Source organism: Triticum urartu, chromosome 2A (genome assembly GCF_056163025.1).
Source record: "Triticum urartu cultivar PI428250 chromosome 2A, HENAU_Tu73, whole genome shotgun sequence".
NCBI classification, from domain to species: Eukaryota; Viridiplantae; Streptophyta; class Magnoliopsida; order Poales; family Poaceae; genus Triticum; species Triticum urartu.
The window spans coordinates 520,723,847-520,744,878 of NC_141874.1; the positions used below are offsets into that span (position 1 = coordinate 520,723,847).

Sequence of the window (21,032 nt, forward strand, 5' to 3'; positions counted from 1 at the left end):
GTGGTGGTACATGGACCGACCTGGTGGAGTTGGTGTGTTGGCGTGGGTGAGGATTAGTGCTTTGAGTTGAGCTGATGACATATAGGCGGACAATATACCAAAAATACAAAGGTGAACATGGGTGTACGCGCACCCACGTGAATAGTAAATTTATAAAAAAATACTAAAAAAACTAAAAAAATCTGAAATTTTTGCGGTATGAACCTTAGTCGATCATTCTACTCACGTGTGAAGTATCAACACGTATTGACATCCATGGTATTCTTAGTGAAGAAAATACAAATGCGGTCATACTATTCATTAAACAGTGTTTTTTAATATAGATTCGATTAGCTTTGATTTTGTCATTTTTTCCCAGATTATCACGGATGTGATTTCTTCGTGAAACTTCATATGCGAGTACACCGGTTGACTATGTATATTAAAAAAAATTCCGAAATTTTTGATTTTTTCTATCATTTTTTTGGAATTTACTATTTATAAAGGGTGCGCGCGCACCCATGTTCACCAAATCCGCGTCCACAATATACCAATTAACTATCAAAAATACTAAATTTACCCGAATGAAATTACATTTAACAGCGGAAAAGGGTTCCTGCCGGGCGACCGGCTAGGAATTGGGCCGGTCGCTCGAGCGTCGCACGATTGCTTTGCGATTTGCCGCCCCGGATTGTGCCACGTTATCCAAAGACAATGTCCACCACCGCGCTTTACCCCCTTCGGATTCCCTTATGGCCGTAGGCGGGGGTGTGCTCATCACCATGACTGCGCGCCCACCATCCTCGATGTTGTTCTCAAATCCAATACTTAATTCAACATAACGAAACCTCAAAGAGCAAGACTTAATTCATCACAAGGAAGTAAAGGGGGAAGAACACCATAAGATCAACTATAGTAACAAAGCTCGTGGTACATCAAGATCGTGCCAAATCAAGAACACGAGAGAGATCAAACGCATAGCTATTGATACATATCCTCAGCCCCAAGGGTGAACCTCCTCATCATGATGGCCGCCGGGATGATGAAGATGACCTCCGGTGATGGTTCCCCCCTTTGGCAGGGTGCCGGAACGGGCTCCCGATTGGTTTTCGTAGCTAAAGAGGCTTGTGGCGGCGGAACTTCTGATTTAGGGTTCTTTTCGGAGGTTTCCATATTTATAAGGATTTTTAGCATTCGTCTCACGTCAAGGAGGAGATCGAGGGGCCCACAAGCCCTGAGCTAGCGCCCTGGGGGGTAGGGCGCAGCTAGCAGGCTTGTGGCCTCCTCGATTACTTCATGGCCCAGCTCCGGTGCTTCGGGGGTCCATAAAAAATCAACGTAAAATTTCAGCTCATTTTGAGAACTTTTATTTCTGCACAAAAAATGACACCACGGTAGTTCTGCTGAAAACAGCGTCAGTCTGGATTAGTTCTAATAAAATTATATCAAAACCATATAAAATTGTTGCAAATATGGCATGAATATTTCATAAATTATAGATACGTTGGAGACGTATCAACTGGGTTGGTTGCCCAGACACACGTCGCTCCACCAGCGGAGACATCGTCTTCCACGGCGACTCCCTCGTCTCCTGGTCATCCAAGTGCCAAGCGACGGTGTCCCGATCAAGTGTTGAAGCTGAATATCGTGTCGTCGCCAACGCCGTGGTGGAGAGCTGCTGGCTTTGTCAACTACCCGTTGAACTTGCACTGCCACTGCCACTGTCACAGGCGAGCGTGGTGTTCTGCAACAACATCTCGTCGGTCTACATGGCTACGAACTCTGTTCATCACCGACGGACAAAACACATCGAGCTCGACATTCATTTCGTCCGCGAAAAGGTTGCTCTCGGCGAACTCCGCGTACTTTATGTCCCTACTACACAACAGTTCACCGACGTGCTCACCAAAGGGCTCCCTACGCCGATGTTCGAGGAATTCCGGTCTAGATTATGCATCCGTCCGCCGGACACTCAAACTGCGGCGGGGTATTAGTAGTTAGCTAGCCAGCGCTCCCTTATCTCTTTCTTGCGCACATACCGCAGGCATGATCTCCACAATCTCATACACGTCGCCACGCCCGGCGCTCCACGCCATGTGTTGTAACTCTTCTATTTATTCATTGATTGAATTCATCAGCAGCACCTAAGAGCATCTACATTTAGACCTCTTAGAGCAACTCCAATGGAGCGACCCATTTCATCCACGGCCGTCCGTTTGGATCGGCGCGGACAGAAAAGGCGGCCCAACGCGCCGACCCAAACGGACGCGTGTCCGTTTTTCATCCGCGGGCGACCCATTCCCGGCCCATTTTTTAGTCTGATTTGCGTCGGGGCGGACACGCGACGGACGCGCGCTTGCTCGCCTACTCCTGTCCCCGGGCCCGCTTGTCTGTGGCACATTGGCCTTCCCTCCCCCCAGCCAACAAGCAACCCTCGCCCCCGCCTCCTCCGTCACCGACGCCGCCGCCCATTTTGCCGGCGACTCTTCCAGCTGCCGCCGCCTCCACATCCGCCCAGCAACGCCGCCCCTGCCCCCAGTCGCCCGCCGCCGCCGGTGAGCAAGCTGGTTCCCCGCCGCTGTTTCCCCCACGCCCAGCCACCCCGCGACCAAAAAGACGCCTCGCCGCCCCAGCCACAGACGACCGACACGCTCGTTGGACGCCGTCACCCTTGCCGGACGCCGGCCGGGCAGCTAGCTGGTCTGTGGGCGCCGCGTCTCCCCTCGCCGGCCGTCTCCTTCTTCGACGCCCGCAACCTGTTCGACAGTTTGCCAAGGTACGAAAATGGACTCCGCCGACGAGTTCTTTTTCCACAATTTCCTTTACGACTCCGTATGAGTAGGCATGTTTTCAATCGTATTAGAGAGGGAGTGGTCGGCTATGATGACTACTTTGAGTGCAAAGAGGATGCCGTCGGCAAGATTGGTTTCTCCTCTTATCAGAAATGCACTGCCGCCATCCGAATGCTTGCATACGGAGTGCCCGGTGATCTCACTGACGAGTACGTCCGTATGAGCGAGTCTACATGCCTAGAGTCCCTGTATAAGTTTTGCAAGGCTGTGATTGCTGTGTTTGGCCCTGAGTACTTGAGAGAGCCGACAGCTGAAGATACAGCCCATTTGTTGGCGATGAATGCTAGCAGAGGCTTCCCGGGGATGCTTGGCAGCATAGACTGCATGCACTGGGAGTGGAAGAACTGCCCTTCTGCTTGGCAAGGGCAGTATAAGAGACATGTCAGGGCTTGCACTGTCATATCACACAATAATATCAACGTGCTTCAGCGCTCACCGGTGTTTGCTAGGCTTGCCGAAGGCAACAGCCCACCGATGAACTTTACTGTCAATGGCCACACCTATGACAAAGGGTATTATCTGGGTGACGGTATCTATCCTCAGTGGACCACTATTGTCAAGACAATACCCAACTCTGTCGGAGAGAAAAGGAAAAGATTTTCCCAAGAGCAAGAGAGTGCTAGAAAGGATGTCGAGCGTGCCTTTGGTGCTTTGCAATCTCGATGGGGCATCGTTCAATATCCTGCTAATACTTGGAGCACGCAGAAACTATGGGAGGTGATGACTACTTGTGTGATCATGCACAACATGATCTTAGAAGACGAGCGCCCGGAACATCTGTACGATCAAGGCTTTCAGTTTCAGGGTGAGAATGTTGTGCCTGGGCATGGAGTAGCGGCAACATTTAAGCAGTTCACTCAGTTTCATGAAAACATGCGTGATTGGGAAACTCACGTGCAACTGCAAAATGATTTGGTTGAGTATATGTGGACTCATGTTGACAACCAATAGATGTATCTTTTTTATTGTTTTGCAAAACTATGTGAAACATTTTTATTTATATTTGGCCTGTAAACTATACTATTTATTTGGGCGAACTATTTTGTTTGTTCAATTTTCATTTCACTATATGTGAGAATGCAATGCAAAATTGGGCGGCCAGCCGGCCACGCCTGCACATATGGGTCGGCGCGTTGGGCGCGCTGCCGACCCATATGAAAAACAGGGCGGACGCCGGGCGGGCGGGCGACCCAAACGAACAAAAAGCAGACGAAATCGCCGTACGTTTGGGTCGGCCCGTTGGAGTTGCTCTTACTCTTTTAATAAACGACCGAAATGTCCGCCCGGTCAAAAAACAGTGACCTAACCGGACTTCTCATTTCGTCCCTATACGTTTGGACTGATGAGCACTCTCAAATTCGTCTCAAATCTGAGAATGGTACGAGGGCGACCGGTCACGCCCGGACGTGCCTGCTCTGATGTGGCGTAAAGGAGCGAACCCCACTTGCATCCTCACATTCACGTTTATGTGTTGCGCATGCCCATTCCGTGAACCCGAGCTGCCGCGCGGGTGTCGGAGCAGGCTCGCGTCGGGGAGGAAAACTACTCGAGTTAGCCGCGCTGATGTCGGAGCACGTCCGTGCCGGTGCCAGAGCTCGCCCACGCCGCGCCGCGCTAGAGGTGGAGCTCCCACCGCCAGCTGGGGTCATAGCTCACGCGCGCCTTGCCATGGTGGAGGCGGAACTCCCGCCGCGAGCCGGGGCCGGAGCACGCCTGCGCTGGTGCCGAAGCTCGCCCGCCGCGCCGCGCTGAAGACGGAGCTCCTGCTGCAAGCCGGATCCGGGGCCGTAGCTCGTCCGCGCCGCGCTGAAGGCGAAGCTCCCCCCACGAGCTGGGGCCCCTGTGCCGCCAACGTGCGTGCACGCGCGCGTGCTATGCCGCAGTGCAGCCGCCGGGCACGCGGACGCGCATGCTGCCGCAGCAGGCGTCGCGAGCTGCCGCCACGTGTCATGTCGCGGTGCAGCCGCCGGGTGCGCGGGGCGCGCTGCCGCCGCAGGCGTCGCGAGCTGCCGTCGTGTGCTGGCGGGCGTGCGTGGTGGCCACCACCGGGCGCGTGGGCTGCGGATGCTGCCACAGCAGCCATCGCCGTGTGCTGGCCTCGTACGCACGCACGAGGTGCTGGCTAGCTTGCTCTGGCATGGGTGGACATGCACGAGGCCGCCGGTGCGCGTGCGTGCATGCAGCTGGCTACCGAGCTCCGAAGTGAGTCTGTGCTGGCCTCCGGCTCATCTGCAATCGGCCTACACGTACAGCAACGCGCTGCCGGTGTGTGTGCACACAATGTGTTTGATGAAATGTTGCATGTAGGGAGAGAAACTAAGAGTTGAAAGTGAGGGAAGCGGTTGTTTTAGAGAGAGAAAAATGAGGACAAGGTGCTGTGGCAGCGGTGGTGTGGCCTCGCATCGACTGTTTGGCCAAATCCGATGGTAGGGGGTGAGAGGTGTGCGATGGTTTGGATGAAAATCCTGCTTAACTTCGGTTGGAGCTGGCGACGACGACGTCTGTGGGTGTCGTTCCCCTCCTTGGAGGCGTCGCTGAAGTGTGTCGGCATCTCCTCTTGATCGGGTTGTGGTCTCCGGGCGAAAGCCTTGGTCCGTAGTAGGATCGCTGATGGCGGCGTGTTGACGTTGTTACTCTGTTGAGAGCATCGTGGACGGAGACTTGGCTTGGCGGTTCTGTGATGTGGTTCTCCGGTGCTCGCTGCTGGTCCAAGTGATCTTCATGGGCGCTATGTACGCTGCTGCCGGTGCCCCAAGACGATGGCTTTGTTCAGGTCCGACCGAGTCCCGCTACCTACTTGCCGTCTCCTCTAAGGCATTTAAGGGTGGGTAGCGCGTTGGTAGAGAGAGCCCGACTGAAGTTGTTGCTCTTAGTGGAGTTCGGCATTTGTTGTGACGCGGCTAGAGGATTGGTTTAGGGCAGGCCCTTTGCGTTGTGTTTGTAATTGTTGTGGTGGCTAATCTGTTGATTAGCTTGGGTGTGGAGACTTGCTACACTTGCTGTTCGCAGCAAGTCGTAGTGTCTTGTAATTCAACTTCTGCCTTTTATAAAAATATGATACGCCTAGGCATACTCTCGAAAAAAAATGAGGACAAAAGCGGACACGTCCGGACCGAATTAGAGTATCTCCAGCCGCGCCCCCAACAGGTCCTCAGGCGAATTTTTAGCGTCGGCGCCTAAAAATCAGCCCAGTCACGTTTCTAGGAGTCTGTTTTTCGCTGGTTTGGACCGAAACTGGCGTCGACAGACTCAGGTCGAACCCGGCGTGCTGGGGCGCCCGAGGGCGCCGGGCAATCGGTTTTGGCGTGAAAGAACGACGGGCCCGCCGAGTCAGCGGCCCCCGTGCCTCGTCGTCCTCATCGCCTCGGTTTCCCTTAGGGAATCAATGCCAAGATTGCTGTCGGTCAGCCTTCCATTGATTCTTCATGGGCGACGCGGCGACGCCCCACCTCCCGGCATGCGTACACACGGCGCCCACACCCCCCGATGCTATATAAACAACGCCTCTCTTACAGGGCCCTCTCCCCGTGCGCCGACGCCGCCAACGTTCCTCCCCTCCCTTCCCGTGTCCAGCCACGATGATGGGCGAGAGGTTCCCTAACGATGGGGCGGCAGCCAATGGCTTCGCCTGCCGCTCGTTGCATGAGTGGGAAGCCTACCTGCTGTTCGAGGCCAACGTCCCGACGCCTCCCGACACGCGCGCGCCGAGGCGGTGGAAGCTCAGCGCCGATGGCGTCCCCATTCCCCCGCTGCCAGACGTCACCACGCACGCCGACTACTTCGTTGACGAGGTCGACCGCGTGCGGGCTTCGCTAACGAAGGAGCAGCGGGCCCTCCCGCAGTACGCCGCCGGCAACCACGAGGCGTGGGCGGCGTATTTCCAGCGCCGACAGGTGGCGCGACTAGCCTCCACCAACGGGGCGCCGGTGATGCGGGGGACGAAGAACAGCGAGGGCCGCCCCCGACCGCACTCTCCACGCCGTCCTCCAGCACCTCGAGGGCGACAACGACCCGCCGATGACGTACCCTGCCGCCCGGTCCCCCGCCGGAGCGGCGACCAATGGATGCCGAGGAGGGCCGGCTCCTCTTCTTCCTCCTCCCGCTCCTCCTACTCCTCCGGGGTGTCGGCGTTGTTCGGCGTCAAGGCCGAGCCGGCGGAGATCGCGGAGACGCCGCTCGGCCGGTGCACCCGCAGCGTTGGCGTCGTCATTAACGAGGGCAGGCGCGCGTCCTCCTCGGCTCCTCCCTGCTTCGTCAAGCCGAAGACGGAGCCGAGGCTCGTCGCCGTGAAGACGGAGCCAGGGCTCGCCGGCGTGAAGACAGAGTCCGGGCTCGTCGGCATGAAGGCGGAGCCAGGGCTGGACGACGTGGCAGCCTTGAAGTGGGCGCGCGAAGACTGGGTGCGGATGGAGCTGGAGCGCCAGCGCCTCGCCCTAGAGCAGTTCGCCGCTCGGCGCCATGGCCGCGACGAGGGAGGCGTCGTCGTCCTCGACGACGACAGCGGCCCCAGGCAGGGGTCCAGCAGGTGCGGCCGCGTGAAGGAGGAGAAGGACAACGGCGGCGGCGACGACTTCGCCTCTCTCAGCACGTTGTTCGACTTGTAGTCGCGTTTATTTTTTTAAATATTTTATCTATGTAAAAACCTATTTCAGTTCGCCGAAGTAATGTACTGTTCCGCCGAATATTTATTCCGTTCATCAAATTTTAGTCAAATAAATGTTCAAAAATTTTAAAACAGACGCCTCGAGCCAACCCTGGGGACGTCGGCTGAGAACCTGATCGCCCCCACACCGATTTTACTTTCGGTTCAGACGATTTTTCAAGCGGAGCCACTGAGTGGAGATGCTTTTAGGTACATGCGGCTGTAGATGGTGTAAGGTGCGTAGCCTCTTCTTCCTACTCCATTCTACAGTTCGGTCGCGTGCCCACAGACGATCTCATCAGACTTGACAATATCCATGGACCACGGTGGGCGATCTGTCACCTCAGCTGCGCCCCATCATCGACTACCCCATCGTACGTTGTAGCGTAGTGCCCACTTGGCGACCCACTGTCAGCGAAATTAAACCAGTCGTCAGCCCAACACACCGACCGACTAGCGGGCCATCGAGGCACTGTCAGTGACGAGCGCGGCTGAACACGGCAGTGCACAATCCTCATGCAGAAAAATAATGGCCAGGATAGCCGCCACGGCTTTGAGCACTCTCCGGCCTCCAACCTACCCGCCACACCGACTGACATGCGGTCCCGGTTGCCGATGTCCCACTTGTCATCTAGGTCACTCGACAGACGGGCGCGCGCGGTTGTTGACGCCTCGTACGCGAACCAAAACGAGTAAACAAAGCAAAGGCAAAGGGCGGGCGGCCGGGCGCCACCACCACCCACGCCACACATAGATCTCTCTCTCTCTCTCTCCGTCTCTTGCTTTGCCTCTAGTCGTCGCCCAGTCGCTGCCGCACTGCTCAGGCTCAAGCTCAAGCTCGAGCCCCGGCTCCTTCGCCAACCCTCGTGCCGCGATCCCCCGCAGCAGATTTTCTGTGTGCCGGTTGCTAGCTGATAAGGTGCGGCACCACGCGTCCTTGTCTCTGCGATTCAAGGTGTTGATTTTTACGGGGTTTTGGGCCGATTGTTTTTAATCCCCGCGTTTGTGGTGGTGGTCGCAGATCTGACTCACGGCGCCGGCAAGGTTGTGGCGCCACGGGGATGCAGAGGCAGGGGCGGCACATGGAGCGGTCCGGCTCCAAGCGGGCGCTAGACCCTGGCGGCAGTGGCGGCGGCGGCGGCGGCGACGACGACGAACGTGATCCTAAACGGCCGCGCGTCCCGGCCCTCGCCAGGTGAGTGTGGGAGACCCAACTTAATAGGTTTGTGAGGGTGGCGCTTCCTAGGGTTTGGGTTAGCGATTTGCTGTACTTACTAGCTTAAACTCAGATGCCATTAAGAGATGCTATCGTAATTAATGATTGGCCCAGTTGGTGTTCATACCGCTTCTGTTTGATACTGACCTTCTTTAATGCGGAAAAGTGTGCATTTGCTCTCAGCAAAAGGTGCCAAATCTCTGTATCTGCTCTAAAATCGGGCAGTTAAAGACTTAAAAGTTCACTTACACTTGAACGGACCAGTTAATGGAGAATAAGAGTTTCCTTCTACAAAATCTAGAGTGGGATTGAAAACTTAGGTTTTTGTGTGAGAAGTAAGAACAAGTCCTGCATCGGCAATTTTTGTTGAAAGATTACTTCAAAACATTTTTATGAACTCTAAAAGTCTATTGTCATGCGTAACAAGACATAGGCACATATAATCAGTCAATCAGTTCCTTGGTTGGTAGTGTTTAAGATTGCTATACAAGATTAGGGTTATTCACGGGAATTTATATATAATATATCTGTGAATCTGTGATATATCTAATTTTTGAATTAAATAAAAAGCCCTTTGATATATATATACTGGACTAGGACTCAAATTGACAGATTTTTTCTATTTTAGTAAGATATTGAGTGGAATTCTTAATAGGCACCTATCTCATCTACTTCACTTTATCATTCATTGACTACTTGAACTTAAATATCCATTTTCTGAAACCGCGTGACAACTATGTGACACATGCTTAATTTCATCGAAGAATTTTATCTTGGTTGACCATTGCACAACAAATGGTATACGTAAATCTAAGGTTCTAAGGTGTGCATCCTTTGTTTCTTTGTATCGTTCACTTTGATTTATTATACCATCCTTTGATAAATCCCTGATAATTTACCTCGGCAACTTGTCCTTTTCTTTCAGTGTCATTGTAGAAGCTCTCAAGTTGGACAGTTTGCAGAAGCTTTGTTCATCCCTGGAGCCGATTCTCCGAAGAGTTGTGAGTTAAAGAACACGCGGCATCTTGTATTAACCTGTTGATATATTCATTTGGCTTTATGATCAGTCGACACATGTTATTTGATTTGTAGGTCAGCGAAGAAGTAGAGCGTGCTCTAGCCAAACTGGGACCTGCAGCAGCACCTGCTAGAATTGAAGGAAGGTAAGCTTATGCAGCTTGTTCTTGGTGACATGCCATATGAATAGATGTAGATCTATATATCTAGTGGTATTTGGATCTGTCACTTAAGTCAAACTTCATGTTAAACAGGACCTCTCCCAAAAGAATTGAAGGCCCTAATGGTAGTAATCTCCAGCTTCAATTTCGGAGTAGGTTAGCACTCCCACTCTTTACCGGAGGAAAAGTGGAAGGCGAGCAGGGAGCATCAATACATGTTGTGCTGTTGGATGCAAACACTGGACATGTTGTTACTTCAGGACCCGAGTCATTTGCAAAACTGGATGTTCTTGTGCTCGAGGGTGATTTTAATAAAGAGAAGGACGAGGATTGGACTGAAGAGGAATTTGAGAGCCACATTGTGAAAGAACGTGAAGGGAAGAGGCCTCTTTTAAACGGTGATATCCATGTGACACTTAAAGAAGGCGTAGGGACCATAGGGGAGCTTATCTTCACTGACAATTCCAGTTGGATAAGGAGCAGAAAATTCAGACTTGGGATGAGGGTCTCTTCAGGATTTTGTGAAGGAATTCGTATCAAAGAGGCGAAAACAGAGGCTTTTACTGTGAAAGATCACAGAGGAGAATGTATGTTTTGGTGTTTTGTACTGATCTAGTGCCATTGTTAAATTATCTAAAATGTACTTATGTATTCCCTCTTTTTTGTAGTGTACAAGAAACATTACCCTCCTGCGCTTAAGGATGATGTTTGGCGATTGGAAAAGATTGGAAAGGACGGTGCATTCCACGGGAAACTAAACTCAAACGGAATATATACAGTTGAACATTTTCTTCAACTTCTTGTTAAAGATCAGCAGAAGTTAAGAAGTGTAAGTTGTATTGTTTCCCTGACTTTTGAGTTGTGAACCTTGCTGGTGCGTAGCCAAATATCAGCTTCTTCTATTGGACCTTTTGCAGATCCTTGGCACTGGCATGTCAAATAAGATGTGGGAAAGTCTTGTTGAACATGCGAAAACTTGCGTGCTGAGTGGCAAGCATTATATATATTACTCAAAGGATACAGCAAGTGTTGGTGCAATATTCAATAACATATATGAGTTCACTGGTTTGATTGCTGATGATCAGTTTATTTCAACGGAAAATCTTACTGAAAACCAGAGGGTTAGTATGTTCTACATGCCCTGTTGATTCAGATAACTGGATGTTTTAATATCTTGTCTGCAATTGATAATCTATGAATTTGGATACTTGATGTTATATATTTTTCTCTGGTATCTTGAATGTTGGTGCCTATTACTCCCTCCTTTCCGGTTTATAAGGCTCAATTCAAAAATCTCACCAACCAAGGTAGATGATGACTGGTGGAATATTTTTTGTAGTTTGCAAAAGCACCCAATTAATGCTCTTGTTTTCCTCAAAAAATTATGTTTACGAATGCATTAATTGCAATGCATGCATAAAGTGCATGCATTGGTCAGTTTTCTCTTAATACTTGCATGCAATGATTTAATGCACCTTGAAGTCTGAACATGTGATGGGGAACAACCAAATTGAGCCTTATAAAATGGAAAAACTAAAATTTTGAGATAAGCCCTATAAACCGGAAAGGAGGGAGTAATATGTAGTATTAAATGCATGCATATTTCTCATTCTTAAAGTTGCCCTGCTTTCGTGACCATCAAATGTCTATTGGCCATTGTTACTCTTGCCTGGAGTAGTCTGTTACACTTATCAGGCCTAGTCAGGGCATTCACACTACCTAAAAGTTTGGTTTCAGTAAGACTGTTGCCTATATTATTTTCGGCTGGAACTGTTTCCCATATTAACTGATTTGAGGTCGTACCATATACCATGAGCCTATGACACTCAGAAACTTCCTTTCTTGAAGATCAGATTGAGAAAAAATCCCACTGAGAAACATTTAAATGGTCATATTGTAGTTACAGTAATCTTGGGCATCTCTCAGGGAGATTTGCACCTGTTCTTCAATTCAGTTACTCAATTGAGTGACTTGCTCAACCTGGCTAATTATCAGCATTATGATATTTCTAGTTTTATGAAAGTATTTTTTTTCTGAAGATATATCTTTCATTCTCAGTATGAGATGTTATGTGGCATACAGCAGAATAGATAAAACAGAACACAGTATGGTTCTCTTACAATATTCTTGAAGGAATCCGATGACACACTCTATATTGCCCCTTACTCCAATTGTGATTTGATCCTCATATGGCTATATCTGAATTAGAGAACCTATTATCGCGAAAGTCACCATCACTTTACTTTGCCACAGGTGTTTGCAGATACATTGGTGAAGCAAGCATACGATGATTGGATCAACGTTGTAGAATATGATGGCAAGGGATTGTTGAAATTTAAGCAGAAAAAGAAATCTGTCACAACAAGAAGTGATGCTGCAAATGTCTCTACAAGCTACACTTCTTATGATTCAGCGCACTCTCAGAAACAATTGGCACGAGGACATCCCAATATTGAGCGATCTCTCATGAGCAGTACCAGTAAGGGTAGGTTTTGGCCTCTTGTAGCTGAAGACAGGTTTTCTGAATGTTTTTGGTGCACCGGTCGTATAAGCCAAGCTTCTTGAGCAGTTATTTAGATTATTTCAATGAACTCAAATTCTATTAGGACCTAAACTTCATGGTTCCAGTTTCTATCCACCTACCATCCTTTCATGACGATACATATTGTTTCCAGGGTCTATTTCTCTTGCTAACATTCTTTTGTATCTTTTTGTATTAATGTGTCTGAAGTATGCAAAATGGGAGTGATGCACCATCAGGGTCTAAAAAGTAACCGTATTTTTTATTCCTGCTCACAAATGAAAAATGTTTTAGAATGTATATTTTACCAATTTAGTGGATTTATGTGCTTAGAAAAGCTTTCTTTACAGCATTGCTGATTGTTGTATCAGTTTATTTGCATGCCGCACTTCTAAGCCCTGATAGCATTTTATTTTTCCTTTGTTAATTACTATTATCTTGACTTTATAATTCTTTTGTTCTGTTCAGCAGAAGAGACAAGAGTTGCATCCAACGGGAACCAGGTAGCGATATATGCAACCAATCCTCAGGACATCTCACCAAGTATTACCATGCAATATGGCATGAGTTCATTGATTCCTGAAGGCCAGTTCAATGGCTCTTCCATCCAAACTCAAGCACCAAGAAGCTCCAACATGCTAGCATTTGGCCCTCCACCACAGCAGCAGCAGAACTTCGAATTCTCAACACTTGGTCTGTCCATGCAATCCCCAGCTCTTAATCCTTTTGATGACTGGCCTGGACGGTCGCAGGAGAACCGCGGTGGTGTTGATGACTTCCTGATGGAGGAGATCAGAGTGAGAAGCCATGACATACTGGAGAATGAAGAAGAGATGCAACATATGCTGCGCATTCTTAGCGGCGGGGCAGCAGCAAACATGAATAATGTAGATGGCTTTCCCTACATCCCTTCTCCTGTACCGACCTTCAACTTTGAGGATGATCGTGCTCCCTCATCTGGCAAGGCTGTTGTTGGGTGGCTTAAGATTAAGGCTGCCATGCGGTGGGGCATCTTCGTCAGGAAGAAAGCTGCCGAGAGAAGAGCTCAGCTTGTTGAGCTGGATGACTAGGGCATCTTCGTCAGGAAGAAAGCTTCGTTGACGCTTATGTGTAACAGCGAGCAGGATCTCAAACTCCCAAAAGTATGAATGGACTCGCGTTGGTTGTATAGGTAGCTGTTTGATGGTCATTATCTAAGTTTTATTAGTGTTCAGAAAAAAGAAAACTGTTACAACTGTGCAAACTTATTTGTTGAAGATTGGACAATTGAAACAGACTTTGTTTGTGGGAACTAGCAGGTGCTCAGTTTTTGCATCAAATGGGCAAATGACAAACTATATCCGAACAAACACGGTCAGGACGTTCGTGGGCGATTTTTATGGACGGCTTTGGAGATGTCCTTAGTTGACATTAGTCCATGGCATCCTCTAGTGCTTTGTTGCCATCTTGAATAAATTTGGAGCTACTACAGATGGGGCCTTCACCATTTATCCATCTATCAGTTCAGAAGAGGCCTTGCTGCCATCTTGAATCTGAATTTTGGTGCAGGCAGAGAGGACATGTAGATCAATTTTGTCTCGTTATTTTTTCTCTTCACGGTCTGTCCTGATTGGTTAGAAGGGATAGAGGGATTGGTGGAATTGTTCGTTGTATTGCTTGAGCCCAGTGGGCATATATATAGGAGTACAATGATCTATTTGGAGTACAAGACAAGTCAGAACAAATCCTAGTCTATCTCGTCTTTCCTAATAATCACGATACTCAACATCCCCCCGCAGTCACAACGGTAGCGACGCAGACGGTGAGACTGAAGAAGAATCTGAAGGCAAGCCGACAACCCCCCCCCCCCCCCCCCCCCACACACACACACTCATAGTCGTAAACGTCGATGCATCGCGTAGTCGTGGCTGGAGTGAAAACCGACGAGGTTGCTCAAGCAAGGCGGTAGCCCTTTGTGTCGTTGTCGAGGTAGCCGAGAGCGTGGGTGGTGGAGCCGTGGTCGAGGTAGCCGTGCGAAGAATGTCGTGGTCGATGTCAAGTCGGGGTGGCCGGTGTCGAGGAAGTCGCCATGGAGCCGCGGGTGCAGAGTTAGCATCGGCGCAGTGGTGTCGAAGTAGTGGTGCGCCAGAAAGGAGATGTTGCTGACGACGCGTCACGGCGGGTTTGCCAAGCCTGGGGACACATCGTAGACGAAGGCACGCATCGGTGTTGCCAGCATCGGGCATGCGTAGACGGACGAAAACGAAGTTGATGGAGCGCCGCACCAATCTTGCCAGGCCCAGGGACACGTCGTGGACGAAGGCACGCGGCGGTGTTGCCAGCACCGGGCACGCGGAGACTGGGACATGCACGAGCTGTACGCCATGTCGAAGAAGTCGGAGAGGCCAGCAGAGAATAACTCGACGACGATTGCGGCGTCCATCGGCGCGGGGCCGATGTCACCAACGATGGTCGGAGTAGACGAAGTGGTCGGGGTAGATGACGGCGACACTAGCGATGGGCTGGTGCTGGACGAAGACGAAGGCAGGTGGACGGGCGGCGGCGTCGGCTACGGGGGTATCAGCGGCAGCGGCCGAAGAATAGCGGCGGCGGCGGCCTGACGGCGGCGGCAGTGACTAAGTTAGGAGCGCGACGACGGTGCTCGAAGTAGGCCAGGAGAACCCAACAGCGTGACGAAGACCAGCGCAGACGATGGTGTTCCGCGCTAAGGGAGGCGATGCGGCACATACCACGAGAAGTCGACGCGCAGCGATGGCGGTGGACCATGGGCTGCGGCGCTACAGCCCGAAGGGGCGGCGCAGCGGCGGCGGGCAGGTCAGGGCGACGGCGGAAGACCTCGGGGCGGTCGTAGGGACCGCGAGCTGTGGCGCTCCAGCCCGAAGGGGTGGTGTAGCGGCAGAGCGCGGGTCGGTGCAACCGCGGGAACGGCCTCGGGACGACGGCGTGGATCGCGTGTCACGCTTGCTATGACTCGACGGGGTGACGCAGCAGCGGTGCGAGGGCCGGTGCAGCCATGGGGACGGCCAGGAGCGGACGACCCGGGGGGGGGGGGGCGTCGGACCGCGGGCCGCGGCACTACGGCCCGAAGGGGCAACGCAGCGGTGACGCGGGTCGGTGCAACCGGGAGAAAAACCACGGGGCGGCGGCGCTGCGGCCTGATGGGGCGGTGCAGCGGCAGTCCGGTGCTCGATCGGTAGAGGGGCGCGCTGAACTCGGGATAGTCTTCACGGGGCCTGCGGAGGCACGCGCAACCGACGGGCCAGGCCGGTCGCACGACGTGGATGAGGCGGATCGCGGCAGCGGGCGGGTGATCAATCCGATCGCGCGCGAGGTCGAGGATGCCGCTCGGTGGAGACGAGGTGACGACGGTGTCCGAGATGAAGCTGGCGACGATGGACGGCGTAGGACGACGTGCGAGCACGTCAGCACCGGCACCCGGGCCACCAAAGCAGCGCCGGCGCCAGGGCAGCGAGACCTGAGCGACCAATGAAGCAGCGGCGCCTGAGCTCAAGGCAGCCGGCGGGCCTGACGCAGTCGGCCCAACGTAGCCGGAGACGATGCCGCCGAGGCAACCCGCAAGGCCGCCGTGCAGACGCGACGAAGGCGGGTGGCGTGGATTAATTGGCGGGCCGCACTACAAGAAATATGTCAACTTGTGACCACCACAATTGGTCACTGAAAGGTCATGGTTTTTTATTTTCGACCTTTTTTGTGACAAAAACAGAAAGTCAAAAGCTGGCGGTCATAAACTGACTATAGCGACCTTTTTTCTGAAATGGTCGAAGACGTTTACGACCAAAATAAGCCTATTGTTCTGTTTTGGTCACTAGCAACCTCCCCAGGCCACGTAGGCATCCAGCGTGGCAAGCTGATGTGGCACAAGATTCAGCCCAGTCCAATTCGGTTTTCTACATGGGCCTAGCCCAACAATTTGGCCCATTTATGATTTTTTCCTGAATTTTTTTAGGCCTGTTCTATCATGGGCCTTTACCTTTCCACATAGTCCGTTTCCTTTTCATTTCTATTTTCTATTTGAGTCGAGGCCTGCTTATAGTTATTCTGAATAGCTTTTCAGCTCAGGTTATTTTGGGCCATGACATCTTAATAGTACAAGTATATTTGGGACGTGACCACTATCAGGTCCAGTAAGAACATTTTTCTAGAGAATTTACTGTTCAAGTAAAATGTACACAACACATTAGAGCAAAATAGCACATACAACAGCAGATAAAATTTCATTACACTCCTACTACAACTCACTACAACATAGACAGTACATGATACTTCATCCTTCAATTTTTTTATCAAGCACTAGACAAGTACATCTCACTTAAAATAAACAGTATTGTTCTCGGAAGCAAAATACGCCACCACACGTCATGGTGCGCCATCTTACTCGATCTGGCCTCAAGGAACTAGCAGCGCTGCTTGCTCCTTTGGCTGAGAGCTCCTTGCTGTAGAGGATGGCTGAAACTCGAATGCAAAGCTCCCTGCACATGACATATTGTGTCAATGCTTGCAGTAACAAAAAGAACTCACCTACCATAGAACTTGCACAGTAATGTATCAACCACCAAACTGTATGAAACAAAAACAAACGAGAGAGGGAGGAGTTTATACCTGATCTTCTTGAGCCTCTCCCCAAGCAAAAGCATCATCCAAGGTAATCGTCTAAACAAGAACACTCCTTAAGATTCTGGAAATGGACCAACACAGTAGTAGTGAAGCTATGCGGGGATCTTTGTGAAGCAGTTTATCGCTTCTTGGAGACACCAACAGTCTTCCCTCTCCTGCCAGTAGTCTTGGTGTGCTGACCACGGATACACACACCCCAGTAGTGACGCAGACCACGATGGTTCCTGGGAAAGAGAGCAAGGTTTCAAGCATAAGTGATGGCTCATACATCTATGCACTAAGGAAAAATGCTACTGCAACAGTGAAGTTTTAAGGAATCAGGCATCAGCATATATCTATTGGAAACAAAGCATTGATATACAAATCAGCAGGGTCACATACAAGGTACACTAGAAGGGTATACATGAATACATTGACAATCATCAATACCAGATTGCAAGACATAACAATTATGTACCTAAGCAAGTCGACAAGGGCATAGCGCAGGATATAAAATCTAGATACAAGTAATAGACAAACTACTATGTAAATACTACAGTGGCATTACTACTAGGACATAAAAAAAAATACTATATAAATATTACAGTGGCCAAACGGGTGGTGGATTAACACCAACAATGTGCATCTCACAGAAGAATTAAGATAGCTAAAAATATGATGATTACTGCAGGTTCTCAAGAATTCAGCATTGTACCCATAAGTGATGTCAATATAATAATTAGAGGCAGATAGCGATTGAGTAGTGTAGAGGAATTATAAAAAGGGATACACATCCTTAAGTTACTTTCTCAAACTAAATTATATAGATATAGAAATATAATGTAGAACATACAGTGTACTATCAAAGCAACCAGAACCTTGTAAAAGTTTTTGTTCATGCAGGCATTGGCATACACATCCGTACATGCAGGCTTATATAGTACTGCTAGAACAAAATACATAACACACAGTTTGCACACATGCCAAGGCAAAGGGGAGCATTGCTTCATTGCTTGATAGTTGATATATATGCCATCAAAAGAGCAGAAGAATAGCCAGTCTAAGTGAGCTAGCCAAATATAGGTGCAGTGCAGTAGTCATCGTTGCATTATAAAATAAGCCAGTAGTCAATCGGCTAAAAAAGTGGAAGTAGCTCAAAAACAACCAGAACATCTGTCCAGGTGACCCGTCCGGAGTAGCGCGTAGTAGAGCACCTGCACCCTGCATCCACGCACATAGGAATCAGTCAACGAGTCCATCAACAAGAAAGGGGTCGAGATTTCAATGTGGGGAGGAAGCAGTTGACCGTCCAAAGAAGACAGGCCAGTTATAGATGCAGAGTTAGGCACACTCGGTTGTCGATCGCCATCGCTGCTGGCGCCGCCCGGATCGGGGTGTCATGAAGGAAGCGATCTAAAGCATAAAAACTAAGCAAAATTAAAAGCATCAGCCGCTAGAAGCATGTAGGCAATAGTACTGGATAATATTTAGAGCAAAAGACGTTTTATATTTTGAGACAGAGGGAGTATTACATAGTTCATCAAACCCATGTCAAATTAATCTAAAAAATGAATTACTAAACCTGCCTGACTAAATCAAACTCAAACCAATGCATCAATCGACACTAGCAGTAGTACACTGAAGAAATCGACACTGAACGGAGGCAATTAATATGTACAACTAGCACCAATTTGCCTATATTCTGCACTTGAATTCAAACCAATCACTCTATTCCAGAAGATGCATGTACATGCATGCAGCTAGCACGCACCGTCAGCTAGCAACGAGGCGAGGCTAGTTTGAAATGGAGGGGAAGCACAACAGAAATCCAGCTGCGCCTGAGAGCAGCAGTTGGTAAACCGTGCATGCGTACGCGTGGACACCATGGTCGTTGAGCAAGCACCGAGCTCCTGCCATGGACGTCGATCTAAACTAGCATCACAAATATGCCTCGCTGCAAGAACTAGCTAAACATGCATAACCATTAAGAAAAAAGCTCCTGCAATGCATGAAAACACCTGAATGCAGATCGAGCTAGCTAGGTAGGCAACTACAGAGAAGAGATCAACATCTGCTGAAGATCTTATAAAGATCAACATCAGGTTTCCATACACACATAGGATCGCACCAAACGACCGGGCTCCACAATCACGAAGAAGATTAGTGGGAGATCACGGAACAGAGCAGTAGTAAAATGGAGTACCAAGCATCCAAATTCATAGGACAGATAAACATAACAGTAAGGCCACTTCTTCTTGATTCAACAGTACTGGATTAATTTGTCATACCACTTCTTCTTGGTGAATGGATCCACGCTGCAAAACCACGAGAAACAAGGCCAGAAACCGGATCAGCTCATGACGAAGGAAGAGGAGATGAAACAGATCCTAAATCATATGCCTAACGCCTACGAAACAAGCAAAAGCATCAAATCGAAGCAACCTGAACTGGCGGACATCGCGTGGTGGGAGATGAGTTAGCGGCACGCGTCGCTGGAAGCAGTGCTCTCACCGGCACCGTCCTTGGCCATCTCAACAGAGCCCGCGTTGGCCGTCCTCTGGACGCCTGCGCCACCGCCCTCCGTGCCGGAGCCGGCGGCCCCGGCGACAGCGGCAACCTCCTCCTCCTGGACGTGGCCGTCGTCCGCGTCGAGCGACGAGTGCGGGCGCTTCTGTGCGGGCATTCCGGCCGCCTGGCTTCCCTCCATGCTCCTTGGCGCGGCGCTCGTCGCGGGGGAGAGGATGGTCGGGCGCGTGCGGGCGGGCGGAGGAGTGAGAGGGAGGAGGCAGGAGGTGGGTGGAGGCGGGTCGAGTCGAGGGGGAGGCGGATCGAGACGGATTTGGGGAGCGCGAGAAGGCGGCTCCAGATGGATCTGGGGAGCACGAGGTGGGTGGAGTCTGTTCTGGGGAGCGCGTGCGTGAAGGACCGGCGGTGGGGAAAAGGGAGCGGCGGCGGCGGGGAGAAGATAGTGGCGGCGGGTGGGAGAAGGGAGCGGCGGCTGAAGGAAATATGCCCTAGAGGCAATAATAAAGTTATTATTTATTTCCTTATATCATGATAAATGTTTATTATTCATGCTAGAATTGTATTAACCGAAAACATAATACATGTGTGAATACATAGACAAACAGAGTGTCACTAGTATGCCTCTACTTGACTAGCTCGTTAATCAAAGATGGTTATGTTTCCTAACCATGGACAAAAGAGTTGTTATTTGATTAACGAGATCACATCATTAGTTGAATGATCTGATTGACATGACCCATTCCATTAGCTTAGCACCCGATCGTTTAGTATGTTGCTATTGCTTTCTTCATGACTTATACATGTTCCTATGACTATGAGATTATGCAACTCCCGTTTGCCGGAGGAACACTTTGGGTGCTACCAAACGTCACAACGTAACTGGGTGATTATAAAGGAGCATTACAGGTGTCTCCAAAGGTAGATGTTGGGTTGGCGTATTTCGAGATTAGGATTTGTCACTCCGATTGTCGGAGAGGTATCTCTGGGCCCTCTCGGTAATGCACATCACATAAGCCTTGCAAGCATTACAACTAATATGTTAGTTGTGAGATGATGTATTACGGAACGAGTAAAGAGACTTGCCGATAACGAGATTGAACTAGGTATTGGATACCGACGATCGAATCTCGGGCAAGTAACATACCGATGACAAAGGGAACAACGTATGTTGTTATGCGGTCTGACCGATAAAGATCTTCGTAGAATATGTAGGAGCCAATATGGGCATCCAGGTCCCGCTATTGGTTATTGACCGGAGACGTGTCTCGGCCATGTCTACATTGTTCTCGAACCGTAGGGTCCGCACGCTTAAGGTTTCGATGACAGTTATATTATGAGTTTATGAGTTTTTGATGTACCGAAGGAGTTCAGAGTCCCGGATGAGATCAGGGACATGACGAGGAGTCTCGAAATGGTCGAGACGTAAAAATCGATATATTGGACGACTATATTCGGACATCGGAAAGGTTCCGAGTGATTCGGGTATTTTTCGGAGTACCGGGTA

General features: G+C 50.1%; 1 protein-coding gene across 2 annotated transcripts; it reads left to right on the forward strand.

Moving 5' to 3' along the window:
• Positions 1 to 8,163: 8,163 nt before the first annotated feature.
• On the forward strand, positions 8,164 to 13,679 carry LOC125538480 (calmodulin-binding protein 60 D). 2 transcript variants are annotated; one of them, XM_048701766.2, is made up of 9 exons: positions 8,164 to 8,392; positions 8,495 to 8,668; positions 9,615 to 9,690; positions 9,782 to 9,852; positions 9,961 to 10,454; positions 10,536 to 10,696; positions 10,785 to 10,988; positions 12,121 to 12,352; positions 12,857 to 13,679. In XM_048701766.2, exons 2-9 carry the CDS (start codon positions 8,535 to 8,537, stop codon positions 13,456 to 13,458), a joined length of 1,974 nt encoding a protein of 657 aa, XP_048557723.1. In that variant the 5' UTR covers positions 8,164 to 8,392; positions 8,495 to 8,534; the 3' UTR covers positions 13,459 to 13,679. The 2 variants fall into 2 exon arrangements, with proteins under 2 accessions (XP_048557723.1, XP_048557724.1); XM_048701767.2 differs by having other exon boundaries at positions 12,860 to 13,679.
• The last annotated feature ends 7,353 nt before the right edge of the window (positions 13,680 to 21,032 follow it).